The sequence below is a fragment of the Coregonus lavaretus genome, assembly GCF_964263955.1.
Source record: "Coregonus lavaretus genome assembly, chromosome: 5".
NCBI classification, from domain to species: Eukaryota; Metazoa; Chordata; class Actinopteri; order Salmoniformes; family Salmonidae; genus Coregonus; species Coregonus lavaretus.
Genome location: NC_139992.1, coordinates 40,501,000 through 40,527,535, shown reverse-complemented (window position 1 = coordinate 40,527,535; position 26,536 = coordinate 40,501,000). Strand labels below are relative to the sequence as shown.

Below are 26,536 nucleotides of genomic sequence, written 5' to 3'. Positions count from 1 at the left end.
TAGATTTGGCTCCTGTCTGATTGCCATGGTCTCCCTACGCAAATGGTTACGCAACCCTGCAGGCTGGTGGCCCATCTCCTCTGTCACTACCACACCGTTATGTCCAGCCAACGTGTGTGTGTTTTCAGCTAAGCCTTTTGCTTGTCATTTCCTGCCACGCTCGTCTCGGCTGGAAAATTTAACAAGTCACTGTCGGCAGAGAAGAGAGAGAGAGAAGAGAAAGGGCAAGAGAGAGTGGAGCGGATTAGCAATTCATTTCTTATCTCCTTTTTTCAGAAACCTCATTAGAATGTAACTTTCTTCCAGCTCTTATTTGATCTGTCACTGTGATGATGCCCCCCAGATTCACACTCTCCGCCAGTGTGTGTGTGTGTGTGCGCATGTGTTTTTTTGTTTGTTTGTGTTAGAGTGAGGGATGAATATTCATCCAATGCAAATATGTGCAGTTTTAGAGAGACCCTATGCTCATTCTCCATCAATCTCCCTCAGTGCAGTAACGAGAGGTGCAGTGAAACTGGTCGATCTTCTGTGGTATAGGTTGCTATTTTATACTGACAGTTATGTCTGTATCTTAAGGTGGTTAAGGTTAGAATTGTGATTGATTAAGCTGATCCAAGATCAGTATTTAGATTCAGAGAGTAGCTAGAAGACAAAAAGAGAGGTCTAGTTGAGGCTGTTTTAGGTTCAGTGTGTGGGTGAATAGGAATACCAGTAATGATCATGGTTACAGCGCCCCCATGGGGATCAGAGGAGAGGAGCAGCCCCTCAGGCTCCTGCCGCACCATCTGTCAACTCCTTACTGAGAAAGAAGGTACAGTACATCTGCCTCCCAAACGCCATACACAGGGACAGAGAGAGAGATACACTTTATTGGGTCAATATGAAAGCACAGTGGATCAAAACAGTACTTGTTGTCACTGCTGATTCCTGGTAGCCCTTTGCGTGACATGACATGGCATTCTATTGAAGGTCAGCTGTCTGTTTATCAATAGACAGCTGATAGATAGAGAGACAATAGAATCAGTGGATGGTGTCAATACAGGAACCAGGAGAGGGAGCTGTGTACCTGTGGAACTGCACAATTCCCTTCCTCCATTTTTTCCATATTGTGCTTGTCAATACCAACAGAGGCTGTCATAAGAGACAGATTCTACCTCTTTAATCCTCTTACTGTACATACTTGACAATTGAATTCCTCTCTTGGTTCTAAAGCATGTTAAACCTAATATAGAGTCATTTTACTTCAATTGAACTTTTATATCCCTCCCTTCCTCCCTCTGAACTAGTCTTTAAGGACTATGGCACTGTTAGAGATGTGGTTGGCTACTCCCTCTTGTGGTGGAATGTGACAGAAAGATACTTTACCTCTACGGTCAGCCAGAGACCTACAGTATTTACATAGGTTTTCTGCAGTGCCACACATACAGCTGAGTGCCACTAAGCTAATGACCAGTGCACTGAGCTGTTCTGCTAGTGGCAGACCGAGGATCAGTTTACCCTCTCCATAACCATAAGGGACAGACAGACAGACAGACTGCAAATCTGTCCTTAGATCAGTGCTTAGCAGCCATCTATACTGCCCTGTGCCAGCTAGCTGTAGAGGACTGAGGAAAGTTATGGGATGTTCAGCTCCTGCCCTGTGGCTGTTCTGACACTTTAAAAAGCCCATAATCTGGCTAAGAGTCTTAAAACAAACCTGTAAAACAGCAAGGGCACCGTCTGACACACAAACACTCTGAAGCTTAACTATCCTCCACTGTGTGACTCTATGGCCCGAGAAAAATGAGGCACCTTTTTCTCTGTTTCTTTGTTTAGATTTTGTATCCCTCCCATCTCCTGTCCTGTCTCTCTCTGCTACAGTTCTCCCTATACTGTTAATTTTAGACTGTATGGTGTACTTTGATTGATGGTGATAGTATGGAGCATGTAGGGTTAAGTTTAGTGGAGCAGAGGGTTGGAATGGGTCAAAGCACACCCCCACTGTGGTGTAAACACACGCACACATGGTTGAATGGAGGCAGATTCGTATAGCTCATAAATGAAGTCACAGTGGATCTGTCTCATATGATAACAGGCTCCCTCCAGATGTGTGTCTGCGTGTGTGCACATCTGTTTTACTTACCTCTTTTACTGAGCCCCTCTCTCTGTCTGTCTATGTCTACAGAGTGTCGGGAGGTGAGTTGTTTGACCGTATCGTGGAGAAGGGGTTCTACACAGAGAAAGATGCCAGTACGCTCATCAGACAGGTGCTAGACGCTGTCGACTACCTCCACAAGTTGGGCATCGTCCACAGAGACCTGAAGGTGATGGTGACACACACACGCTCGCACTCACACTCTCACACACACACACACACACACACACACACACTGAAACACACACACAAAAACCCTGTCTACTCCCACCTGCATCTCGACATGAGCGGATCACTTGTGTTTTATGGACCATGATTCATTGCGGTGGTGAGGTGCAGCACGCGTTTGTGATTTAGGCCGCTCAGCGGGTCACAACACGCAGTGGCTTCTGGGAAATGTACCACAGAGCGGAATCCCCTGAGGGAGAGGAGTACGGCCTCATAAAACAGACAGCAACATAACTGTATTGTGTGGAGGGTCATAGACTGCCTTTAACAAATGATTACAGTTTTATATCTACAGGATGTTCAGGGTATGTAAGTAGAGAGATCAAAGGATGGGAGAGCTCCGTTTGTGATTAACACACTCACTCTATCTCTCCATCTATCACTCCATCTCTCTCTCTCCAGCCAGAGAACCTGCTGTATTTTAACCCCCAGGACGAGTCTAAGATCATGATCAGTGACTTTGGTCTGTCCAAGATGGAGGGCAGCGGGGATGTCATGTCTACCGCGTGCGGCACGCCGGGATACGTGGGTAAGAGATGCCTCCCCCACCCCATAACCTTAAATGTCCCTACTTATAAGTTAATGCCACTGTTGTTAATATACCTTGTGTCATCAGCTACATAAATGTTAATACTGGAAAGTAAATGAATGCCTTTTGGGTTTTAATGCTACCATCCTTTCCAGAAGTTGTGTGCTACATTGTCTGAGTGTTCACTCTTACTTACTGAGTGTGATGCTATCACTGTGTTTTACATAAATGACACAACTGCATAATACAGTATACTATAGGTAAAATCACACTGCTTTAATTATGTGTCTGCAATGGGGGAGAGCACATCTGTGTGCAGCTCACACACACAGACATCCTGCCTCTGGAGTAAAAAGGCCTTATCACACGCTGACAGACCCTGCCCCCAGTCGCCTGCTTTCCCCTTTTTAACAGAGCGACTGAGTCAGACAGCCAAGATGCCGGGGCGCTCTACTGCAGTGCACTACGCGCCAGAGGGCTGTCATCTCTGTGCCACACATGGGGATTTATATACTGCATCCCTGGCACTGTGTGTGTGTGTGTGTGTGTGTGTGTGTTTGTTTGTTTGTGTACGTGTGTCTGTTTGTTTGTCTGTCTGTCTCGGCAGAGTGTGTGTGAGAGACAGATGTTTTACATTGATTCCATGACAGATCCTTTCATGTTGACGTGTAGGTCGGTGCCTCTGGTAGTCCGACACACTGAAGACTCATCATGTTGACATCTTTTAGCTGCTGGCTCCTATCCATGCACCTACATTGACATGCAAGTCAGTTAGCAGACACTTGTTTAAGCTTATCCATAGGGAACTATAGTCAGTGTGTAGGCTACAGTAGGGAAGCTAAACAACACATTACAAGTTAATGACATTGGAACTGTCCCATCCACATGACATTGGAACTGTCCCATCCACATGACATTGGAACTGTCCCATCCACATGACATTGGAACTGTCCCATCCACATGACATTGGAACTGTCCCATCCACATGACATTGGAACTGTCCCATCCACATGACATTGGAACTGTCCCATCCACATGACATTGGAACTGTCCCATCCACATGACATTGGAACTGTCCCATCCACATGACATTGGAACTGTCCCATCCACATGACATTGAAACGGTCCCATCCACATGACATTGAAACGGTCCCATCCACATGACATTGGAACTGTCCCATCCACATGACATTGGAACGGTCCCATTCACATGACATTGGAACTGTCCCATTCACATGACATTGAAACGGTCCCATCCACATGACATTGGAACTGTCCCATCCACATGACATTGAAACGGTCCCATCCACATGACATTGAAACGGTCCCATCCACATGACATTGGAACTGTCCCATCCACATGACATTGAAACGGTCCCATCCACATGACATTGGAACTGTCCCATCCACATGACATTGGAACTGTCCCATCCACATGACATTGAAACGGTCCCATCCACATGACATTGAAACGGTCCCATCCACATGACATTGGAACTGTCCCATCCACATGACATTGAAACGGTCCCATCCACATGACATTGAAACGGTCCCATCCACATGACATTGGAACTGTCCCATCCACATGACATTGGAACTGTCCCATCCACATGACATTGGAACTGTCCCATCCACATTACATTGAAACGGTCCCATCCACATGACATTGGAACTGTCCCATCCACATGACATGGAACTGTCCCATCCACATGACATTGGAACTGTCCCATCCACATGACATTGGAACTGTCCCATCCACATGACATTGGAACTGTCCCATCCACATGACATTGGAACTGTCCCATCCACATGACATTGAAACGGTCCCATCCACATGACATTGAAACGGTCCCATCCACATGACATTGGAACTGTCCCATCCACATGACATTGAAACGGTCCCATCCACATGACATTGGAACTGTCCCATCCACATGACATTGAAACGGTCCCATCCACATGACATTGGAACTGTCCCATCCACATGACATTGGAACTGTCCCATCCACATGACATTGAAACGGTCCCATCCACATGACATTGAAACGGTCCCATCCACATGACATTGGAACTGTCCCATCCACATGACATTGAAACGGTCCCATCCACATGACATTGAAACGGTCCCATCCACATGACATTGAAACGGTCCCATCCACATGACATTGCCTTTAAATGGTCAGACCTTCCTTCATTCTCCCTTCTCATCCCTCTATCCCACAATCTCTTTAGATGAGGCCACTGCAGTTTTTGTCCCTCTATCCCTCCCTCCCCATCTGCTGTGGGCTGCTGTAGGGCTTTTCCATTCTAAAAGGCTGTAATATGAGGGTTGCTGCATTAGAAATGCTGATAAATATAGCTGGTCCTGGATGATGGCATTGAGAAGCCTGCATTCCTGAGGTATTAATAGCCCAGGGTTAGCGCCTGGGATGGGTGAATTAAGACCAGACTCTGTGGTTTGGACAGGTCCACCGTCAGAGAGAGGACACACACATACACATACTGAACACACACACACACATTAGAGGAGATACACAACACTCACACACTCTCAGCCCAGCACAAGTGGAAAAACGTTTCGCGTTTGAGCCTCTGTGTGCGCTCGCGTGTGTATGACTGTGTGTGTGTGTCTATGCGCGTGACTGTGTGTGCTTGTTTCCTGTTCCCTAATCTGTACTTACCTCAATCTTCAATAATGTTTGGTCTGGCGGCCGTTGTTTGCGTGAGCTCAGTTCTATTTAGGCTGGGCTGTTTTCATTGATTTAGTCTGGACAGGCTTCTCTCAGTCTTGATAATCGCCCACAGAGTGGGGGTCACAGCCTCTGATAGGATGAGCTCCAGCTCTGGGCTCGATAGCAGGGTAATCCAGGCGGGAGAACATGTCTCTGTCTGTCTCTGTGTCTTTCTGTCTCGGTCTCTGACTGTCTGTCTGTCTACAGTTATGTCATCAAAGTTTCACCCCTCTCTCTCTATATCTCTCCCTACATCTCTCTTCTCTCTCTCTCTACATCTCTCTTCTCTCTCTCTCTCTTCTCTCTCTCTGTCTCTCTCCCTGTCTCTCTCTCTCTCTCTCTCTCTCTCAGCTCCAGAGGTTCTTGCTCAGAAGCCCTACAGTAAGGCAGTGGACTGCTGGTCCATAGGAGTCATTGCATATATCCTGTAAGTATCTACAGTTTATTGTACAACTCCTCTAGACATGCTATGTGTTCCCATACCCAGTCAATGCCATGAGGGCAGAGTTTACAGCTTTACATTGAGGGCCTTGGTTTGGATCCTTGTTCACTCTGTGATTTTCATGTCTTCTGGAGTGCAGATGTTCACACAAGTTTGACTTATTGTGTGTTTGTGTGTTTTGCAATGGTCATTAATGGAGAATGATACAATGTCCTGCCTCTCTCTGTCCTTTCATCAGACCCAGATGTTAGTCTACTACATTCTGCTCTGCTCAGTCACCATGTATGGACATAGTGCTTCTGAGGAGAAAAAACAGACTTCAACGTTTCTCTCTTTTGTTTTTCATTCGTTTTTCACCCCTCTGTCTGTGTGTGGACAACCTCTGAGTCAGAGAGCAGATTTAGGGCTGTGTGTTCCAGCCCTCGCTGACTGAGTTCAAGGCTAGAGTGTGTGTGTGTTTAGGGGTTAGAGTTCAGGGTTAGGGACATGGTGAATAGGAGCAATAGAACAGTAAAGAATGAGAGAAAGGTGTGAGTTACCACAGTCATTAGAGCATCAGTGCAAATCTTCCTCATCCGCTGAAAACGTTCCTCATTTTTGCTCCCCTCTCTCCCTTTCTGTATTGTTCTTGGCTCTCGATGGTTTGTCGCAAGATGAGCTCTGTGATGTGCAAAGCAGGCTCTGCCCTCTGGTTCTCTCTCTCATCCTTCTCTGTTCTCTATTTTCACCTGTTTATACATCTCTGTCCGTTTATTGGTGTAGTTGTTATGTAACTCTCCATGCTTACACAGCTTTGGATATAAGGATCACTAGGTGTCACTGGGTCCTCAGAGGGAGCTGTGTGTGTGTGTGTGTGTGTGTGTGTGTGTGTGTGTGTGTGTGTGTGTGTGTGTGTGTGTGTGTGTGTGTGTGTGCGCTCCTGTCACCTCTACACATGTGAGGGAGAAGAAATAAACGTCTGAGAAAAAGCGTTCACACAGTCAGTCAGTCCAGCTGGTGGATTAAACTGTGAATGTTTGTGTATATTCAATACGTAGTCCTTAAACATCCTTGTGAATAGCCGAGGCAATATTAAATTAGAGAAAATATGTGTTTAGAGTTCAAGTAAATAGATTAAATCCAAGAGTATCCAGTTCTGGATGGTAGTGTTGGGTTGAGGCTTGATGTTGGACCCCTGATGTTTCCTCAGTGAGTTCCCATTGATCATTGAGCTACTCCCCTCTTGTCATTTAGCCATTAGCACCATTAGCACGAGCCTCAGACCTCGTTAGCCGATCCTGAGCACCTCCACACAATCCGGCTCGTCATGCCTGGTTGGGTCTCTCCTCAGGTGTGAAGTGATTGCATCAGGTAATCAGGTGGAATAATCGCTCGGGCTCCTGCGGGGGAGTGACGCGCAAGTCTTTAACCAAATGTGAAAGCACAAAAACAAAAAGCTCATTGCGACCACATCAGGCAGAACAGCTTTCGATGGAGAAAGGCATTTTAATGAGGTTTGATCATAATGGCGGCTAATGTTTTCTATGGAAATCATTTTGCCACTTGAAGAAGTTCAATTAGTCCAGAATTAGGTTAGGAAAGCGGACAGAGAAAGGTTTAGGATACATTACATTAACCTCGTGAGTTTATTGTTATCAATTGAATAGTTGTTGAAGCATTTTTCTCGTTCATCCTCATGGTATTCTATTATCATATTAAAAGTAAACTATTCCCTGAAGTAGGAAGTGAATGCATGTGTTGTTATTAACTTTTATAAGCTCACTTCCTGTCTGTGTCTGCAGGTTGTGTGGCTATCCTCCATTCTACGATGAGAATGACTCCAAGCTCTTTGAGCAGATCCTCAAAGCAGACTACGAGTTTGATGAACCATACTGGGACGACATATCTGATTCAGGTAAGTGGTGTGTGTGTGTGTGTGTGTGTGAGCATGTATGTGTGTTTAATGGAGTGAGAATCCCCTTCAGACAGAGCATCTTCCTCCTCTTCCACCTCCCATCTGGCACATATGGACTCCACACCACCATGGCTACTTTCTCTATGCTGTGATGTCATCCTCTTGGAATTTGTGTATAGTGTGTGTGTGTGTGTGTGTGTATGTGTGTATGTGTGTGTTTTAAGAGGTCATCACAGACATGATAGTTGAGCCCTATAGTCTCCAGTTTGGCACCAGTCTAACCATTCCCCCTGTCTGCCAGTAAACCACAAAACAATAATAGTGATTACAGGAAAGAGAGCTGAGGCATCGTCCAGGTATTCGGTACACTGGCCAGGGAGTGTAGGAAACCATGTGCCTTACACTGACTGTTTACTGTTTGTGTATGTTGTGATGAGTGTGAGCAACTGTTCTCTAATGTTTTTCACAGCCAAAGACTTTATCGGCAGTCTGATGGAGAAAGACCCGGCGAAGCGTTACACCTGTGACCAGGCCCTCAGACATCCATGGTGAGAGAAAACACACACACTGATCATAAACACACACACACACTCTCGTGTGGGTATTATGAGATGATAAAGTGTCTGTGTGTGTTTTCAGGATCGCTGGGGACACGGCCCTCTGCAAGAATATCCACGAGTCTGTGAGCAGACAGATCAGGAAAAACTTTGCCAAGAGCAAATGGAGGGTACGTTTGTATGTACAGTACCAGTCAAAGGTTTGGACACACCTATTCATTCAAGGGTTTTTCTTTATTCTTTACTATTTTCTACATTGTAGAATAATAGTGAAGACATCAGAACTATGAAATAACACATATGGAATCATGTAGTAACCAAAAAGTGTTAAACAAAATTAGATATTTGAGATTCTTCAAAAAGCCACCCTTTGCCTTGGTGACAGTTTTGCACACTCTTGGCATTCTCTCAACCAGCTTCACCTGGAATGCTTTTCCAACAGTCTTGAAGGAGTTCCCACATATGCTGAGCACTTGTTGGCTGCTTTTCCTTCACTCTGCCGTCCGACTCATCCCAAACCATCTTAATTGGGTTGAGGTCGAGGGATTGTGGAGGCCAGGTCATCTGATGCAGCACTCCATCACTCTCCTTCCTGGTCAAATAGCCCTTACACAGCCTGGAGGTGTGTTGGGTCATTGTCCTGTTGAAAAACAAATGATAGTCCCACTAAGCCCAAACCAGATGAGATGGCGTATCGCTGCAGAATGCTGTGGTAGCCATGCTGGTTAAGTGTGCCTTGAATTCTAAATAAATCACAGACAGTGTCACCAGCAAAGCACCATGCACCAGCACCATGCTTTACGGTGGGAACTACACATGCAGAGATCATCCATTCACCCACACCGCGTCTCACAAAGACACGGCGGTTGGAACCAAAAATCTCCAATTTGGACTCCAGACCAAAGGACAAATTTCCACCGGTCTAATGTCCATTGCTTGTGTTTCTTGGCCCAAGAAGGTCTCTTCTTCTTATTGGTGTCCTTTAGTAGTGGTTTATTTGCAGCAATCCGACCATGAAGGCCTGATTCACACAGTCCTCTCTGAACAGTTGATGCTGAGATGGGTCTGTGACTTGAACTCTGTGAAGCATTTATTTGGGCTGCAATTTCTGAGGCTGGTAACGCTAATGAACTTATCCTCTGTAGCAGAGGTAACTCTGTGTCTTCCTTTCCTGTGGCGTTCCTCATGAGAGCCGGTTTCATCATAGTGCTTGATGGTTTTTGCGACTACTTAAAGTAATGATGGACTGTCATTTCTCTTTGCTTATTTGAGCTGTTCTTGCCATAATATGGACTTGGTCTTTTACCAAATATGGCTATCTTCTGTATACCCCCCCCCTACCTTGTCACAACAACTGATTGGCTCAAACGCATTAAGAAGGAAAGAAATTCCACAAATGAACTTTTAAGAAGGCACACCTGTTAATTGAAATGCATTTCAGGTGACTACCTCATGAAGCTGGTTGAGAGAATGCCAAGAGTGTGCAAAGCTGTCATCAAGGCAAAGGGTGGCTATTTGAATAATCTCAAATCTCAAATATATTTTGATTTGTTTAACACTTTTTTGGTTACTACATGATTCCATATGTATTATTTCATAGTTTTGATGTCTTCACTATTATTCTACAATGTAAAAATAAAGAAAAACCCTTGAATGAGCAGGTGTGTCCAAACTTTTGACCGGTAGTGTATGTTAATAAATGTCTGAGTGTCTCTGAGTGTTATTCAAGTGTCCAAGTGTGTCTGAGTGATTGCTTATTTAATGTAGTGTTTATAAATCATACACTGGTCCCTCTCTCTCTCTCTCTCTCTCTCTCTCTCTCTCTCTCTCCCCCCCCCCCTTCTCCCTCTCCAGCAAGCCTTCAATGCCACCGCAGTGGTGCGACACATGAGGAGACTGCAGTTGAGCAGTAGTATGGGCCACAGCATGGACAGCTCTCACCCTCACCCTCCTAACAGCCGGGCAGCACAGATGCAGAATCAACGGAACCAGGCCAACCAGAACCAGGCCAACCAGAACCAGGCCAACCAGACTCCCAACCAGATCCCTAGCCAGAGCTCTACTCAACCCTCTCCGAGTCCAAGCCAGACTCGGAGCCAGAGCCAGAACCCTAATGCAGCCATTATGAAGAGCTTTTCTGTGGACTCACCTCACAAGGACTGTAAGTGGACATGTATGCATGCATCCACACACACATAAACCATGGACTAGTAAAGTTTGCTAGTTCTGACTGTGTTCATAGTCTCTGTTCTCCCCCCAGGTGCCCCTCCCACCCCCTGCAGCCTGGTGTCTGCAACCTCCTCTGCCCCCTCCATGGGGGCGGAGCTCGCCCGGCCCCACCCCTCCACTGTTGCCACGGTACTAACAGAGACTAAGTGACGCCAGGTCCCGCGGGGGACCAGCTGGGAGGCCACGGCGCTGTGAGAGAGAGAGAGAGGGGCGAAAACCGCACCCCCCCTTCCTTACCGTGCCCCTACTACCCCCACCCAGCCTGCCCCCCGCCCTGCCCCTCCCCCATGCCGCATCTGGGAGGACTGGGAGAGCAGAGGACTCTAAACCCATCCCACCAATCACAACACGCCATACTCACCTTGGACAAGCCTATTGTGTCGACTCTGTGGAACCACACCCACTCCGAGATAATTATTGATTGGTTTACCTTTGAGTGTTTGTTTCTGTCAGAGACCATGGTGAGTGAAGTGGGTGTGTTTTCAGAAGCTGCCGTCGAATTCGGCGTTGTCTATGTCAGTCAAACCCAATTTCCCTGTAATCTAGTCTTTCCTACATCTTCTATAAGGTCCTACTTATGAGTTTGAATTCTGTTTATTTTCTGTATTTTATCCTCCCATCTCTGGGTTAACAGTTACCAACTGGATTATTTTTCATTTGTATTTTCTTGCGCTTTTTTTCCATGTTCATGTTGATTTTTCTTTGTTTGCGCGCATGTTTAAGATGTGCTTTAAAAGTACCATAAGACTGAGTGATGTTTCATAAGTAATGCTTTATCTATTTGCACATGAGGTTTGGACACGGTTTTAGACGTTGATAATGTGTGTACAGCTACCGAGTTAGACTCCTCATCCATGTGAATTTATCAAACAGAGAATAGAGATTGTAAACAGTTTTAAAATACCCAAAATGGGGTCAGAGCACTGTACAACTTCTTTGTTAAGGGAAACATGCACTATGTTTCATTATTTTCTTACTTTATAAGACTTTTATAACTACCACCCTATAGGGGACGCATATATAGATATTATGAAACACACTGCAGGTTTAGGATAGAGTTGGAGAGTGCTGGACAGGGATGTCCCCTGTTAAAGTTTTAAACATCTATGGGGTTTCCCATCCTAAAGATCAGGGGCTACAGGTGGGAAACCAGGCAGTTCCAAATGGGCCTCAGAAAAAGCCCACATAAAAGAGCAGCCATCTCTGTTGTGTAGTGTAAGTTTGGGAACCCCTGACGTACAGTATCAGTTTCCCAGGATCCAAGATGGTGGAGCTGTTGTCTCTACCCCCCTCCCTTTTACAAAGCCATGACCTCACCACAAGAGCCATCATCATGATGACATCATCAACCGGCGCCCAGTACACAAGTTCTCAGGGAATTGGACTGGGCGCCGTGGTGACCCTTGTTGCTGTAGAAACTGCTTGCGAGCATAGATTTGTCTACACGGTGTCCAGTGGTCTGCCTATGACAGATGCAAGTCCAACTATCCCTTTATGTCATTGTAATGTGTAGCCAAAGCAGTGTTGAAACAGAGAATATGTGGACACTGATTATACCTAATTAAACACTGATGGTCAGCTATGAGCTAGACCTATAACCCTGGCCGATCCCCACTGAGAAATGGATTGTTTTGAAACTAAGGGCTGATCTTCAGAAAGATGACAGAATGTTTTCTATGTCTCTCCCCCTTGCCTTCTCCTTTCCTCTCTGTCCCTCCCCTCCCTCCTCTCTTTTTCTTTCTAGTTTCTTTAAGACCAGTTCACTGTATACTGTAGAAGTTTCACCCAACACTGGGACTGTTACGCTCACGACACCAGGGTCCCCCAACCAGACTATGGCCAGACACAGCCTGCATACAGCCTACATATAGCCTACATATAGAGGTCATAGTGCAGTGTTATTACCTGGCTTCGTGGTGCTGGGTCAACCATCATGAAGTGTGATGTCATCGACTGGATTATTTTAGGGGGTGGGTAGACTTTACTTTAGGGCTCCATTTTGTTTATTTCTTTTTATAGCAAGGCAAGCATTTATTGTTTTCTGAAATGAATGAATATATTTGTTGGAAAGGTCTTGTAAATAAATTGTGAATGATCATTTTTAAGATAACCTTTGCGAATGTTGTGCAGTGTGGGCGTGTGTGTGGTGTGTGGGTGGGGGGGTTGATTGTGTTCTCTTTGGAATGTTTAATCTGTGTCTAAATGAGCTACAGCCCCCCACACCCCTCCATCCCACACCATACTGGGCTTTGATACCACGATATTCAGAGCATACTGTGCTGAACACTCAGTGGGTTGCACCAACATGGTTTAAATGAATCTAGGATTAGAGCTAATCTAGGTTTTGTAAATCTAGGTTTATAATTCATCAGAGATGTGTTGCACCACTTACTTTTAAATCTGGATCAGTAAATCTATGATTAACAGTTTTAAACTATGATTAGTGACATGTTACACCATAATTATTCTCTGAGGAACTCTGTCGTTTTGGTCTTCCACAGTAGATATGCTGCCATTTTGTCAGTTAAACCACCTCAAGTGGCAGTTTAGAATTAATCTCCAATCTAAATTTATATTCAGGCTTAAAATTAATCTAGGTTTAAAGTGAAAACTAAACTTAGATTAGAGGAAGGATTTAATTTAACTAGGATTAATTTAAAACTAGGTTTAAAATTTGGTTCAACAAGATTAATAGATAAACCTTGATTTAACCCAGTTTAAGAGTTAATCTATGTTGGTGCAACCCACCCTCAGTAACTGCCATCTACAGAGTTACCATGGAGATAACGCCATCAGTATTCTAAACAATATCTGACAAAATAAAATAAAAAACATTTTAAATTTAAAAGTAAACCAACTCAGGCTTTAGTTTGCAATGTGTGTAAACGTTGAAGCTTTGACTAATACGACATCCACTGTTATGGAGCTGTGCTGTTTTTACACATGTACTGTACATCTGCCTAAGTCATCGGTCGTCCACTTTACCCGATTGCTCACTGACACTACCGCAGCCGGCATCACAACACACCTAAACACATGCCCATGATCAACTGTCATGAGAAAACAAATCCCACAATGCATCACAACATTTTCTAAAGATGAAATGCAAAGCATGTTGAAAAGTGCTTAAAGAAATCCAACTCCACAAGTGTTTGCATTAACCTTATATGCCATTGTATGATGTGTGTATCTATATCTAAAGAAGAAGACCCATGTGTCCATAAAGAGCAGAGTATTGTTGGGGACCACTGCATCTCCCTGTGGGTTCCTGTGAGGTCTAGAGCACGGGGAATGGGCCATATTTACTCTGCATGTGACCAAGACAAACCTCCATCTTGTGTGGTGTCTCACTGACGACTCCTGGTAGATGTTCCCCTCAACCACAGATCTAGGATCAGAATACCCTCCCTTAATCTGAACCTTAACCATTAGATACTAACTTAAACATAGATTTAGGATCAGAATATCCTCCCTCAATCTGAACCTTAACCAATAGATACTAACAGCCATAGATCTAGGATCAGAATACCCTCCTTCGATCTGAACCTAGACCATTAGGGGGATGAGAAAATATCTGACCCTGTATCAGTGGTAAGGGGCAACTTTTTTCCTACTTCGTTAAGCAGACACCTCCTTCCATTTTGTGTGGCAGAGTGAGTTGCCCTGCCACTCTTACTGTGCTGTGATGACCTTCTGTTATGGGGCTTGTATATCCGATGCCTTCGACAATCATGTGCACATATCAGTTACCATTACGATGACAGAGGCCAGAATGACTGATTTTGTTTTTTCTCTCTCCTGAAATAAATCCTGAACGATCATAAAGCAACCGTCTCCGTGTGTGTGTGTGCAGGGATTACTACACTTTAAGCCATTCAAAGTTTGTTTTTGTTAATTGGCTTGTTTGTTGACCCCTGACCTTTGCCTTTAGACCAGAGAAAGATTAGAAAGTAGTCGTGTTCCCCCATAACCCCTCCATACAGACGCGCACACACCCCCTGACTTCAAACACACGACACACACCACGGATGCTCAACAGACATATTTGACGGACGTGTAGCAGATGTAGGGGCAGATGTTGCTCCGACTTTTCACAGATGTTACTCTCACAGATCCACTTCAGGTCCAGCTATTACCCTGTGTCTGAGTGAATGTGAAGACGCTGATCTACATGCTCACAAAACAAACAAAACATTCCACAAACAATTGCCACAGGCATCAAGGTTGTGTTTTCCCAGTACACATTATTTCTAATTGTATAGCAAATTGAAGTTAATTCACTAACATAGTTAGAACTAGCCACTTATAGCCAAGTGTGATTGTAATAGTTTTTTCCATTGTTGAGCTACTCCTGGGTTAAGGTATGATAGTGATTACAGATAAGTGCTGTTGGGACTTAATTGGTGAAAGCGGTCTGAGATTGCCCTGTAGTTCTTCTGGCACTGGGGGCCAATTCAAACTGCAGTCACATTAAGCACCCCTCACACTCACTCCCAGCACGTCAGCCTCTGTCCTCTCTCACAGTTATTGACCTTTGAACCCGTTCAATGGATCTGGACTCTGAGCAGTGTGCACATTCCTCCCCATTCTTCTTGTTTACATCGTCTTCTTGCTCTCCTGTGCTCAGGGCTGGCCAGAGGAATGCTCAGAGAAGCTCAGGGAGATCATTCTCTCATACACGTTTACAAATTCAAAGCAACACACACACTTAGACACACACGCACAATATGACATTCTCAGAGCGAGTTGAGCCACTCAGTGGGAGCAAGTGTGGGTGGGGGGCTGCTGTTGTTGGACGAGTGGTCATGGTGCGTCTGAGAGAGGTTTGGGGTTCACTGATCTTTTTGCCTTTTAAAGTGTTTCCCTCTCTCTCCTCTGTGCCCAGATAACCAGCCCCCTCATCCCTCACACTCTCTCCTATGTAGTCTCCATAGTGGGCCTACAGTGGATGGGATGTACTGAAACGGCAGCCAGAACTATCCTTCTCTCCTTCCTCATCCTCCTTCTCCTACTCCATCATCACGTCTTCCTGTCTTGCTTCTTCACCTCCTCATCCTTTCCCTCATTCTTCTCTGTCACTTTCCTCATCTCTGGTTTCTAGAAAATGGCAGGCAGCAGGTTGGGTCCATCTGATTAACTGTAGATGGATCTGAGCTGGTATGTAGGTGAATATCTGTGAAATGTATTAATCAATTTCACTCTGTCACTCTCTCCCCTCTCCATTTTCTCTGTCTGAGGTATTGGTGATTTTCTCAGGGCCAGTGCAGAGATTAATAGAGAATCCAATAAGAACAACAGTGATTCAGGGGTTATTTTGGAGACAGAAATAAATAAATATTTCAATAAAGTCCTGCTGTCTCTCCCTCTCTCCTGCCCAGAAAAGCACATAAGCACATTCCATTCTGCTCTGTGTCCCTAGCATAGACTGACTGACTATAGAAGAGTGGAGGATCTCTGTGTGTGCGCGTGCATGTGTGTGTATGCGTGTCGAGTATGTGTGTTGTCCCATACAGTTGCAGGTATTTGTTTTCCTGTGCTCATAGACCCAGATGAAGATTGAGGATGTAGGGGTCTTCGTGATAAGGTTCAAGTCTTAGGACACAAACTCCAGCAAAGGAGGAGGGGAACGAAGTGTGTGTGTGTGTGTGCACTCGTGTGTGTGTGCGTGCGTGTGTGCACGTGTGCGTGCGTGTGTGCGTCTCTGTGGGGGTGGCACATCTGGCTTTATCCCGCAGTGCCTGGAGGAGAGAGGGAAACCCATTAAGAAGAGCCCATAACAGCAACCCACAACTCTCTCTTTTTCTCTTCCTCCACACTCTCTTTTCTTTACCTCTCTCTCTTTACCTAGAATGGAATTTGAGTTGGTGTGTTTAGTTTGTTTGGCCAAAAACAACAGATTGTGTAATCTGGAAATAAAACACCCAAGCGTTATTAATGCCTCATTAGAGTTTATATGCAGCTTCAGGAATACATTCATATAAAAAAAGAAAAAGTGCCTCATCGACATTGTCCTTGGTGGTATTGACACTAGGCAGCAACAGACAACACATGTCACAAATGCCCACAGACACATCTACCAGAAAGCAATCTCACTTTCTTCATTCACTCCAGTCATTCACTCATCATATACTCACTCTAAATTCATTTCATCTGTCTATCCATCAGCTGTATGACAGTGCTGTGTATTAATAGGAGCTATACACAATATCTCTCTCGTTCTCTCTAGTCATTCACTAATACAAATTCCCTCTGTCTGCTATTCGAGAGCTACTGGATGCCCTCTCTATGTAATGTGTGTAGGAACTACAGCATATATGTCTGAATATGGCACTAAATTAGGATCGCCTTTGCATGTGTGCATGTGTGCATGTGTGGGTGCGTGTGAACAACAGGAATTAGAGAGACTGCCCAGCAGTCTTTAACAACATCCAGTCCAGAGGCTAAAGCGGTGTGTGGGGCGTACGGTGTAACACAGACTCCTGGTATCTGTTGGGCGTAGCCTCCTGTGTGATGGTATTGAGGTGATGCCCAGCGCGTCTCTCCGCTGACCTCAGCCTCTCCTCCAGCCCTTGCCTCTCCTGCTCCACCCGGCGTTGGCTCTTCCTGGCGTTCCGGAGGGAGCGCTTCACCTTCCGGACACGCTCCTTCAGCTGCCTGTTCCTCCTCTCCAGCTGGCCCAGGCGCTCCTGCTGCTTCCTGCTCTTCTCCTCCTCCTTGAACAGAGCCCCTTGCACCGAGGAGCACATGAGCTGGGGGGGGGGGGGGGAGAGAAGAGAGATGAAATCAACACGTAGGAGGGATTTAAATATCTATTAGCAGAAGTGTCATTCACCTAATCATTTTAAAGGGGGTGCACTAACTGGTGAACTTTTTAGTGTACAACTCGATGATACTTGTGCCCCGCCATTTTCAAAGGGCATGACACTCAATTTGTAAGATCAGTCTCTGAGTATTTATCTGAGCATAGTGCAACAGGTAAGTTGAGCTGAGGGTCTTCAGTAAACATGGGGCAGAATACAGCATGCCAGTTAGTATGTTGTCGGTTGGCATCAGGAGGAGAGCGTGAGAGCCCAAGTGACATCGTCTTCCCATCAGTGTGTGTTCCTTTTGTTCTTTTAACTCCACCGCCTTAGTTACTTCTCCTTGGCTGGTGCTTTTCTTCTGCTGAGGGTTTCTGACAGACATGACGCTCTGTGTGTGTGCGTGTGTGTGTGTGTGTGTGTGTGTGTGTGTGTGTGTGTGTTACATGCTCAGTGCTGATGAACACAGGGATTGTGTGAGAGACCACAGGGAGTAGGGGCCCTGACTCTTCAAGGTCTCACTCATCATGAGTTTAGATGGAAGAAGCTCTGAGGTACAGTACTGTAGCTAGTCCATACGACAGGCCCCAGACACACTCACCCATGTCTCTCCCTCCCTCCCCCCTCTCTCTCCCTCCAGTGAGTCAAGGTGCATTGGAGCCTCTGTAGAGTACAGTACCCTGTCATCTCTCCCGGAGTTATGACGGTTCTGAGGGGCCCCACTTTACTAGCTCATTGGCGGGGCGACACCTCTCTATGGGGTTTCCCCTTCTAATGCTACGTTAGGCTACAGGTCGGCATGGCAGAGAGCCCTGGGCCCCTAATATAGCCCCAGAGGGGGGTGTGTGTTGACGTGTGTTTGTCCAATGGCTGGCTCTCAAAACATTCTGCCCTAACAAGCATCCCATCTCCCTTTAAACAAAGAGTGGTATCTGGGAGGAAAAACAGAATAGTTAAAATAATTTAGCTCTATACTGTAACTCCTAAAGTCCAGTACTAGAGTCCTGACTGTTAAATGTGAGGACAGTATGCACTCTAAAAAATTTTGTGTTGTTTGGATGACCCAACTGTTGGGTTGCAGGTATTGGGTCACTTAGTTGGGTTGTTTTCTATAAAAAGAGCAAGGTTGGGTTGTTGATGCAGGGTTATTGAGATATGACCCACCGGGTCAGATCAGAAGACTGGAGGCGTGGCTTAGTAGGGACGTGGCATTCAGGAATTTGTTTTTGGCCACCTGTGAGGGTAAATGTAATTACATTTTACATTTTAGTCATTTTAGCAGACGCTCTTATCCAGAGCGACTTACAGTTAGTGAGTGCATACATTTTTCATACTGGCCCCCCGTGGGAAACGAACTGAGCTGCAAGGGACTAATACCGGTTCATCTGTTGTATTGTCATCACACGTTAAGGTTGAACACTGACACTTTTGTAGCTTTAATGAGGCTTACACAAGTGTATGAGTTATATATTTGGATAGTTACCACTTTGTTACAATATGTAAATAATAATATTATTAATTGTATATTAGAATGTAATGTGCAAAAATATTCAAGGAACATTGAAATTTGCAGTGTACAAACTTAACATGATGAACAGGAATGACATTTACTCTCACGGGGGGGCAAAAAATAACCCTGAACGACACACCCCTAATAGGCCACGCCTCCTGGAAATAACCTATGGATTACATTTAAAAAATACCCAGCTGCTGGGTCAACCCAGCATAAATCTGAATAAAAACCAAACCGATGGTTAAATTAACCCATGTTTGGGTACTGAGCAAATTTTTGGTCTTGTGAGCGGAAACTTGAACTTTGTGAGAATTCTGTGTAACTTCCGGTGCACATTTACAGTGAACACTAAGCCTGTACCCTTACAGTTTTTGACAGTAGCCAATAGGTTATTGTGGCTACTTGATTATAATGTAGGCCTACCAACAAAACCAATGGAGCAAATCCCATAACATTTTCACATGGAAATAGCTTTTGATTTATATGATATAGCCTACAGTAGCCTATATGTGGTGTTAAATACAGGCCTACATTGAATTAGACTTTTAAAAACGTTTTTACATTATAAAGGGCTTGACATCAATTAATGATGTTTTACTTGCTCTGTAACTCAAAATTCAAAAGGCACTCGCACATCCGAGCTATCTTTTTTGCAGGTGCATGGTAACAAGTGAATAACACGAGAGAAAAAATAAGAAACCTGCACACTGCTCTTGCTAGTATCACTGCTCTTTATTAAGCTTTACCTATCGGCCTCAAGGCCTTCATCAGAGCTTTTGTGAGTGTTTATAATTTGCACCCTTATGTAGACATTGCTCCACCCACATCTTGTTACAGGAGTGGGTCGCAGTTCCGGAGCGACCCACTAGGTGTCATCCTCCGACAACCTTAGGCACCTCCTCACTCACAGTCGGGACTAATCATCTTCCTATTGGTGTCACCTGTGTCTATCTGATTCACATGTGTATTTATGCCCTCACTTCCCTGTGTTCCTTTGCTCAGTTTTCTCTGCTAGTTTCATTATGCCAAGCAGTACTAATCAGTGTCTGATCGCGGGATGTATGGACAGGTACGTGAGAAGTGTTCTCCCTGTTTATTTATTATTTCAGTCATAGTTAGTATTTTGTATTTTTGGCTGTCTGCCAGTTTTTTTGAGTCTTATTTGCTCCGCCTTTCTTTTTCGTGTAAAGTCTGTTATTTTGTATCCTGGCTTCGGGATCATCAGTAAAGTTCCTTGTTTCATCATCTCTGCCTACTGACTACTGTCTATCCTGTACTGCACCTGGGTCACACCTCACACCAACCCTTACAACATCCGTGCAATGCATCGAATGGGGTTGGAGTCGAGGGAAAATAAAAGTTTTACCAACTATAATAATGTGCATTTCATAAGCATTCTAATAAAGTGTGTTCATAACGTATTAAACACGTCTTTAAAACCACAGTGAGGACATCAACCTATCAAGTAAGTTTTCATGTTTATTTTCCCTCGACTCCAACTCCATTCGATGCATTGAACGGATGTGGGCGGAGCAATGTCTACATAAGGGTGCAAATTAAAAACACTCACAAAAGCTCTGACGAAGTCCTTGAGGCCGATACGTAAAGCTTAATAAAGAGCAGTGATTCTAGCAAGAGCAGTGTAACGGTTTCTTATTTTTTTATCTACTTGGTCTGTAACACCATGGGGCAAATAGGTGGCTGTAAATTGCATTGTATTGTGTTGTATGATGTAAGAAACCACTTTACAACATAAAATTCATTATTACCATACAGAGAATTAGACAATGTCGGCTAACCCTCTGCATATTGGCTTATTTGTATATTCAAGCCTGTCTCAAAATACAACACTACCCCTTTAAGACATAAGCTTTTTACCTGACTGGCTTTTCAAAGACAGCTTGAAATGTAGCCTACACGTTTTGTGCTCTTGTAGGAAGCAGTAACTAAACATTTCTGACCTATAATGATCTATAACTGGGCAAATAACTCACTAACTAGCAAAGAATATCAACAAATGTGCACACCGCGGTTCTGCGCTCTGATCGCGCATGGACTACCCCTGCCTGTAGAATTCTACTCTGTTGCGCTCTGGCTCTGCCTACAACAAAATAACAGACTCAATCTTACAAAGTTAGATTTGTTTTGGTTTGTTGCATTGAAAAGGGGCTGATATAATGTTGATTCGATCACAGAAAAAACGTTGATCTATATAGTGTAAACTAATGGTGTGAACTCAGTGAAGTTCAATCACTTGCTTCTCTGTGCAGCCTGGCATTTCTTCTGCGCGGCAGTCCTGGAGGAGGTGCACGGCCGCGCACACGTACAGTTTAGAGGGAACATTGCACCCAATCCAGGGACCTGGTAGTCTGCCTGAAACCAAACTCAGTCTTTCTGACTTCAGAGTCTGGAAAGGCTGTTTTGATGTTGTCGGCATGATGTGTCGATAACGGCTATGTTTTTTTGACTGATCGGTTCTCCTCTGTCTTTCTCACTCAAACACCCACATCGACAGCCACACACAGTCCCAGAGTGCCGCCCCTTTCCAATACAACTATTGGATTTTCAAATCCAAACAATGAGAGGTCTCAACCCTCCAGGAAAAAAAACGATCAAAGCACAAAACAATTTTTGTGTGAATATTGCACCAACAAACAGATTCTTGTCCAGACCGGTGTGTCACAGCTCTCCCTCGCTGTGTACCACATTAGTCGCGGGGCTAGGGACCTTGTACATAGGGACATTATCCAAAGCTAACTCCCAACCATCCATCCATCCCCAGCATCACCTGTCAAAACATCTGGGTGTTACCTGCCTGCTGTGGAGGATCATCTGTGTAAACAGGCACAGCCGCTCACACACACACACAGACCCCTAAACACACACAGCAGTGTACCCTCCTGACCTGAACTGAGGTCCTCCTTCTTATAGCCCCTGAGCAGCTGTAAAACCTTAATCTAAACACCGTCTGTGTGTGTGAGTAATCCAACTGTGTGTGTGTGACTGTATGTGCAACAAGATCTCACTGTTTTACCAATTTGACTTCAGATTCCAATGTTTGTTTCCATTTCTCCTAACATAACATGTCAAAATTTCTCCAAACGTCAAATTTTGGCAGTTAAGTTTGGGATAGGGTTACAGTTACAACATCAACAACGACAGTTACATTTAGGCATTAACTCTGAATGGTTAATTTAAGGGTTAAAGTTTGGGATAGGATGAAAACAAATATTTATTTTTATAAAAAGGTCCCTAGCACTGGGATTGAACACACGACCCTTGGAGCAAGAGCTCGCAGCTTACACCCATCCACAACGCCCTAGCAAATCACAAGAATACTTGATGGTAACGGCGCTCACCTTTGCCCCTAGTGGCAGGTTTTTAAGTAATCTCCCGACTTCCTGGCTACCTGGACGGATGTCGAATTTTGCATTGGATCTTGGTTGGTATGCACGCAGGTCTGCTCGAGTTAGTGTGGCAGCCACAGTATGGAACATACACTGTCCTTCTGTTTGGCAGAGTACACACTGTGATTACTCCAGTGAGTGCGTGTAGGGGGGGGGGGGGGGGGTCTAATTTGAGATTTCCATGCCCTACGGAAGAAAGCTAGGGTGCATTAGATGACAAAGTATTTACCCTTGCTGTGACTGAACACAACTAATTTCCATTAAAAGGGGTTAGAAAGGGAGGGTTATTACACTACATCAGGTAGGACTGACTCACAGAACACACTGTGATGAAGATGCTTAGAGGTGATCCGGCATTTAGGCTGGAGAAGCATTGAGGTACAGGGCATTTGTTCATATGAGAGACCCAGATCTGTCCTCAATCTCCCTATAACTCCAGTCTCTTTATCTCTCCCTCCCTCTCTTTTCTCTCTCCCCAATCTGTCTTTATCTCTTCCTCCCTCCCTCTCTCTTTCTCTCTCTTACCGGTCTCTCTTTATCTCTCATTTATCAACTCCTGCAGGCTTTTCTCTATAATAAAGGAGAGGAAGTCTTAAGAGAGAACTCTTAGAGGAGGAATTCTGAGGACAGTGTCCATGGATTCGTTTTGGCGCTCCGGAACCTTCTCTGGATAAGAAGGGGTTTAAACAAGTGCTAATTGGGGGTTTGGGTGAAAGTGGAAGCACTCTCATCTTTCCTTCCCCTCGGGCAGGGCCAGCCTGCATGGGACGTCCGTCTGGAACGTCAGCGTTCCCACAGGAAAACTACAGAGCAGACAAAGCCAGCCTCATTATCCTAGCCTCTCCCAGCCATTCCCTAACTAACCACCTCCATCTGCCAAACACATCGCTGAAGAGAGCCTCAGACACACGTTAACCTCTACATCTGTGTGTGTGTGCGTGCGTGCATGCAGTGATGTAGTGGTAATAAAATAGGTGGGTAAACTCTGGTCGCAGTGAAAAAAGTAACGCTCCTTATACTTTCAATGCATTTTCCAGAAAAAAGTGGGTAAACTGCGTTCAGTTGTGTTTACCCTCCACTACACCACTGCATGTGTGGGTGTGTGTGAGCTGTGGTTCCATTTATTGGTTCCCACAGGGTTTGTAGTATCATTTTTAAGCCTGTTTCTCTCCTATTAACTTTGTCTATATTTCCATAGCGTAAACTCTGACACACTCTGACAACACACACATCTGCTCCTCCACATGGACACACCTGTTTCACATCCAACCCCCTCCTAAGGTTGCGACCCCTGCATGTCAGCACATGGGCTCATGCCACGCATAGTGTCTTTAACCCCTAACCTCTAACCTCTCAACCCGTTAACCCATCAGAAACCCGACACCCTGTGTGTCACAAGTCTTCCGTCAATGTTTTACAGGCTCTCTGGGATAGAGACAGGAATAGGAGAAGACCTGACCACTGTACCTCTGAGGTTTCACATGACATCATCCCTCCTCTCCAGTCTCCCTGAGACCCCGTTCCATTTCATTGTCTGCAGGTCTGAAAACAATGGGTAGGTAGGTGTAAGCCATATGGTCAAGTGAAGCTTCTAGCATGTTGCTAACATCTATCCAATCCCTTTCAGGTGTGCAGATCTGTGAACACCGAAGGGGTATGACTATGAGCATGTGACCACGTCAGCGACAGTCTTTGGTCCAGTGAACCTTGGGCATGGCTGAGTGCTGGGTGTGCGTCTGTATTGTTTTGACCTTTGACCTCAGTAGAAATGAATATCATGCCTAGGGAATCAGAGGAGACAGGAAGCCACATGACTTAATCAATGACTGCTTTGATCTCAGAGTGAGGTTAGTCTAGTTAAGCAGAGTGACCTAGACACACACAAACACACAGTTAGCTGGGTGGGCAGTCTGTGTGTTGGTGTATGCTCTGTATCTGACTCTTAAACTGTGTGGGGGGTCTTTGACTGTGTCTCTATAGCTAAGGAGTCAGTACATTTCATACAACAGAGTAGTGTCTGAGGATGTTGGTGGCTCAGAGGTGAATGTCTGACTGTGTGTGTGCTACTCTGTGAAGGTCAGTGAGATCATTGCTGCAGATGTACACACATCTGGAGAGCGGGGAGCTACATGTGAGCACCTTCTGTTTCCAGGGGCAACAAGGTTGTAAAGCATAGAGTTTAATATGTTCCATGGCCGGCCTTAGCTACAACCCTGCTCTGCTACACAACTGTGTGTGTGTGTGTGTGTGTGTGTACAGTAGGTGTGTGCCAGCGTGCATGCATGTGTGTGCACGTGTGGATGTCTGTTGGCGTTTTACAAGCAGGTAGAATTGATATTTCCAGCTGTTCAGGCCCAGAGGACACTACCCTGCCTTCTCATCTCTCTCTTCCTGACCCTTTCTCTCATTATCTCTCTATTCATCTCTCTTCTTTATCTCTCTCTGCATCTCTCTTTCTTTCACCCACTACATTCATCTACCCTTTTCTCAATTTTTCTCCCTTTCTCTCTCTTTCTCCCTCTCCAACCCATATTCCCCTCCATCTCCCTTTCTCTCCCTCCCCCCCTCTCTTTTTGTCTCACTCCTCCCCCCTCTTTCTCTACCCCCCCTTCCCCCCTCCTCCTATGTACAGTGTATGCATTGTGTTGATTGCTCTTACCCTGCTGTCCTCCTGGGGGTCCCACTCTGGGCTGAAAGTCTGGAGGGGTTGGCCGTGGGAGCAGTTGGAGAACTGGAACAGGCTGGAGAACGTACGGCGGTTCTCTAAGGTGTCTGGGAAGATGGCGTCCTGGAAGTTGACCCCGTGGGGCAGGATGTTGTAGTTCTCATCCATCCTGTAGGAGGTAAACAAACAAACACTGTGAGTGACTGAGTGCATGCTTCCTATAGGGTCAAAACGTGACCCCTAAAAGGGCTCAAGTCTGTATTATATCACAAAGTGCATCCAGAAAAGAGAGGATAGAGGAGCTAAATATTGTAGGCCATTATGCTGTAAAGTCTATGTGACGTTTTTGTGTGTGTTTATGATGCATCACACTCTTTTAAATGTATTAGTGATTCTGTGCAATGCACGCAGGTTCCAGGTCACCAGGTCATCCTGACTCACCTGAGGAAGAAGATGTAGGAGTAGTTCTCCATCACGGTGTGAGTCTGGCACGACAGGTAACCCAGCCCTGTCAGGTTGAGGCGTGAGCCCGCCGGCACCTCCAGCATGCTGCCCCACGCCTGGTCGCACATGAGCTCCACCTCTGCCGAGTAGAGCAACCCTTCCTCTGCGCCCTCATAACCATACCCGTACGGGAATGGCAGGGAGTTGTAGAGGCCCTCTGCTCCGCCATACTGCTCCCGGTGAATGGCCAGCACCTTGGCGTACACAATGATCTCCGCCAGTTCCGCACGGCAGCTCTCACTCAGTGGACGCCACTCGGTGGGCAGTTGGCACCCTTGCGCAATGCTCGCCATGTAGCCAAGAGCAAGAAGCAAGTGCGCGAAGAACATCATGTCTGGTGTGCATGTAATTCCTGTCTTTCAATTTTGGTACTCCTGTTATTCGTTACCCCACTCGGGCACAAATACGATACAACTTTTTCTGTAAATAAATCCAACTTTTTTGCAATTAAAAGTTAAGTTCCTTTATATCCAGTGATAGGGGCATATAATAACGGCACTGTGATCGTACCGTTGAATTATAGTCAAATAAAATGTAACTGGTTCCAGTAAAAAGTTGGGTGAAAACTATATGACAGATCACACAGAGAAAGAAATAGACCTGCTCCCGGTTTTTAATCTGGGTCCCCTTGAGCAGTGGAGTCCGTTAGTCATCTGTTAATTCCGTTAAAGACAGAGAGCTTCAAGGATATCCACAGACAGATAATCCAATGTTATGACCCAGTGTTTAAGTGCGCATTTTTTGAGCCCGATGCAGCGCAAGTCCAGTCCCATTCAAACACATTCCTCAAGGCTCCTCAAAGCCACTTAATTCTCAAAGATCTCTCCAACCAATCAGACTGCCCCAAGGTCTACACAGCCAATCATTGAACCGCCCCTGTTTTACTGCAAAACCGTTTTCAT

The 26,536-nt window shown here is 45.3% G+C and overlaps 2 protein-coding genes across 2 annotated transcripts in view; one reads left to right on the top strand and one right to left on the bottom strand.

Annotated features, from left to right (window-relative positions):
* LOC311129673 (calcium/calmodulin-dependent protein kinase type 1D-like) overlaps positions 1-10,900 on the top strand; it is a 66,673-nt gene extending 55,773 nt beyond the window's left edge. The window contains exons 4-11 of the mRNA XM_084162061.1: positions 2,165-2,303; positions 2,765-2,891; positions 5,975-6,050; positions 7,847-7,959; positions 8,429-8,507; positions 8,599-8,686; positions 10,371-10,689; positions 10,777-10,900. Coding sequence (XP_084018187.1) covers positions 2,165-2,303; positions 2,765-2,891; positions 5,975-6,050; positions 7,847-7,959; positions 8,429-8,507; positions 8,599-8,686; positions 10,371-10,689; positions 10,777-10,895 — 1,060 coding nt within the window. The 3' untranslated portion in view covers positions 10,896-10,900. The remainder of the gene's footprint in view (positions 1-2,164; positions 2,304-2,764; positions 2,892-5,974; positions 6,051-7,846; positions 7,960-8,428; positions 8,508-8,598; positions 8,687-10,370; positions 10,690-10,776) is intronic.
* Positions 10,901-16,678: 5,778 nt separating this feature from the next.
* LOC311129473 (coiled-coil domain-containing protein 3-like) lies at positions 16,679-26,409 on the bottom strand. The gene is made up of 3 exons (XM_084161764.1): positions 25,572-26,409; positions 25,125-25,299; positions 16,679-17,494 (listed from the first exon to the last, which is right to left on the bottom strand). The coding sequence occupies exons 1-3, from the start codon at positions 25,964-25,966 to the stop codon at positions 17,186-17,188; spliced, it is 879 nt and encodes a 292-aa protein (XP_084017890.1). The 5' UTR covers positions 25,967-26,409; the 3' UTR covers positions 16,679-17,185.
* Between the last annotated feature and the right edge of the window lie 127 nt (positions 26,410-26,536).

Excerpts from the sequence above, each read along its gene's own strand:
- LOC311129473 (XM_084161764.1), bottom strand. The coding sequence starts at position 25,966 with ATGATGTTCTTCGCGCACTTGCTTCTTGCTCTTGGCTACATGGCGAGC. Across the intron at positions 25,300-25,571 it reads TCCTACATCTTCTTCCTCAG|GATGGATGAGAACTACAACA; the intron begins GTGAGTCAGGAT and ends TACCTCCTACAG. Across the intron at positions 17,495-25,124 it reads ACCCCCAGGAGGACAGCAGG|CTCATGTGCTCCTCGGTGCA; the intron begins GTAAGAGCAATC and ends CCCCCCCCCCAG.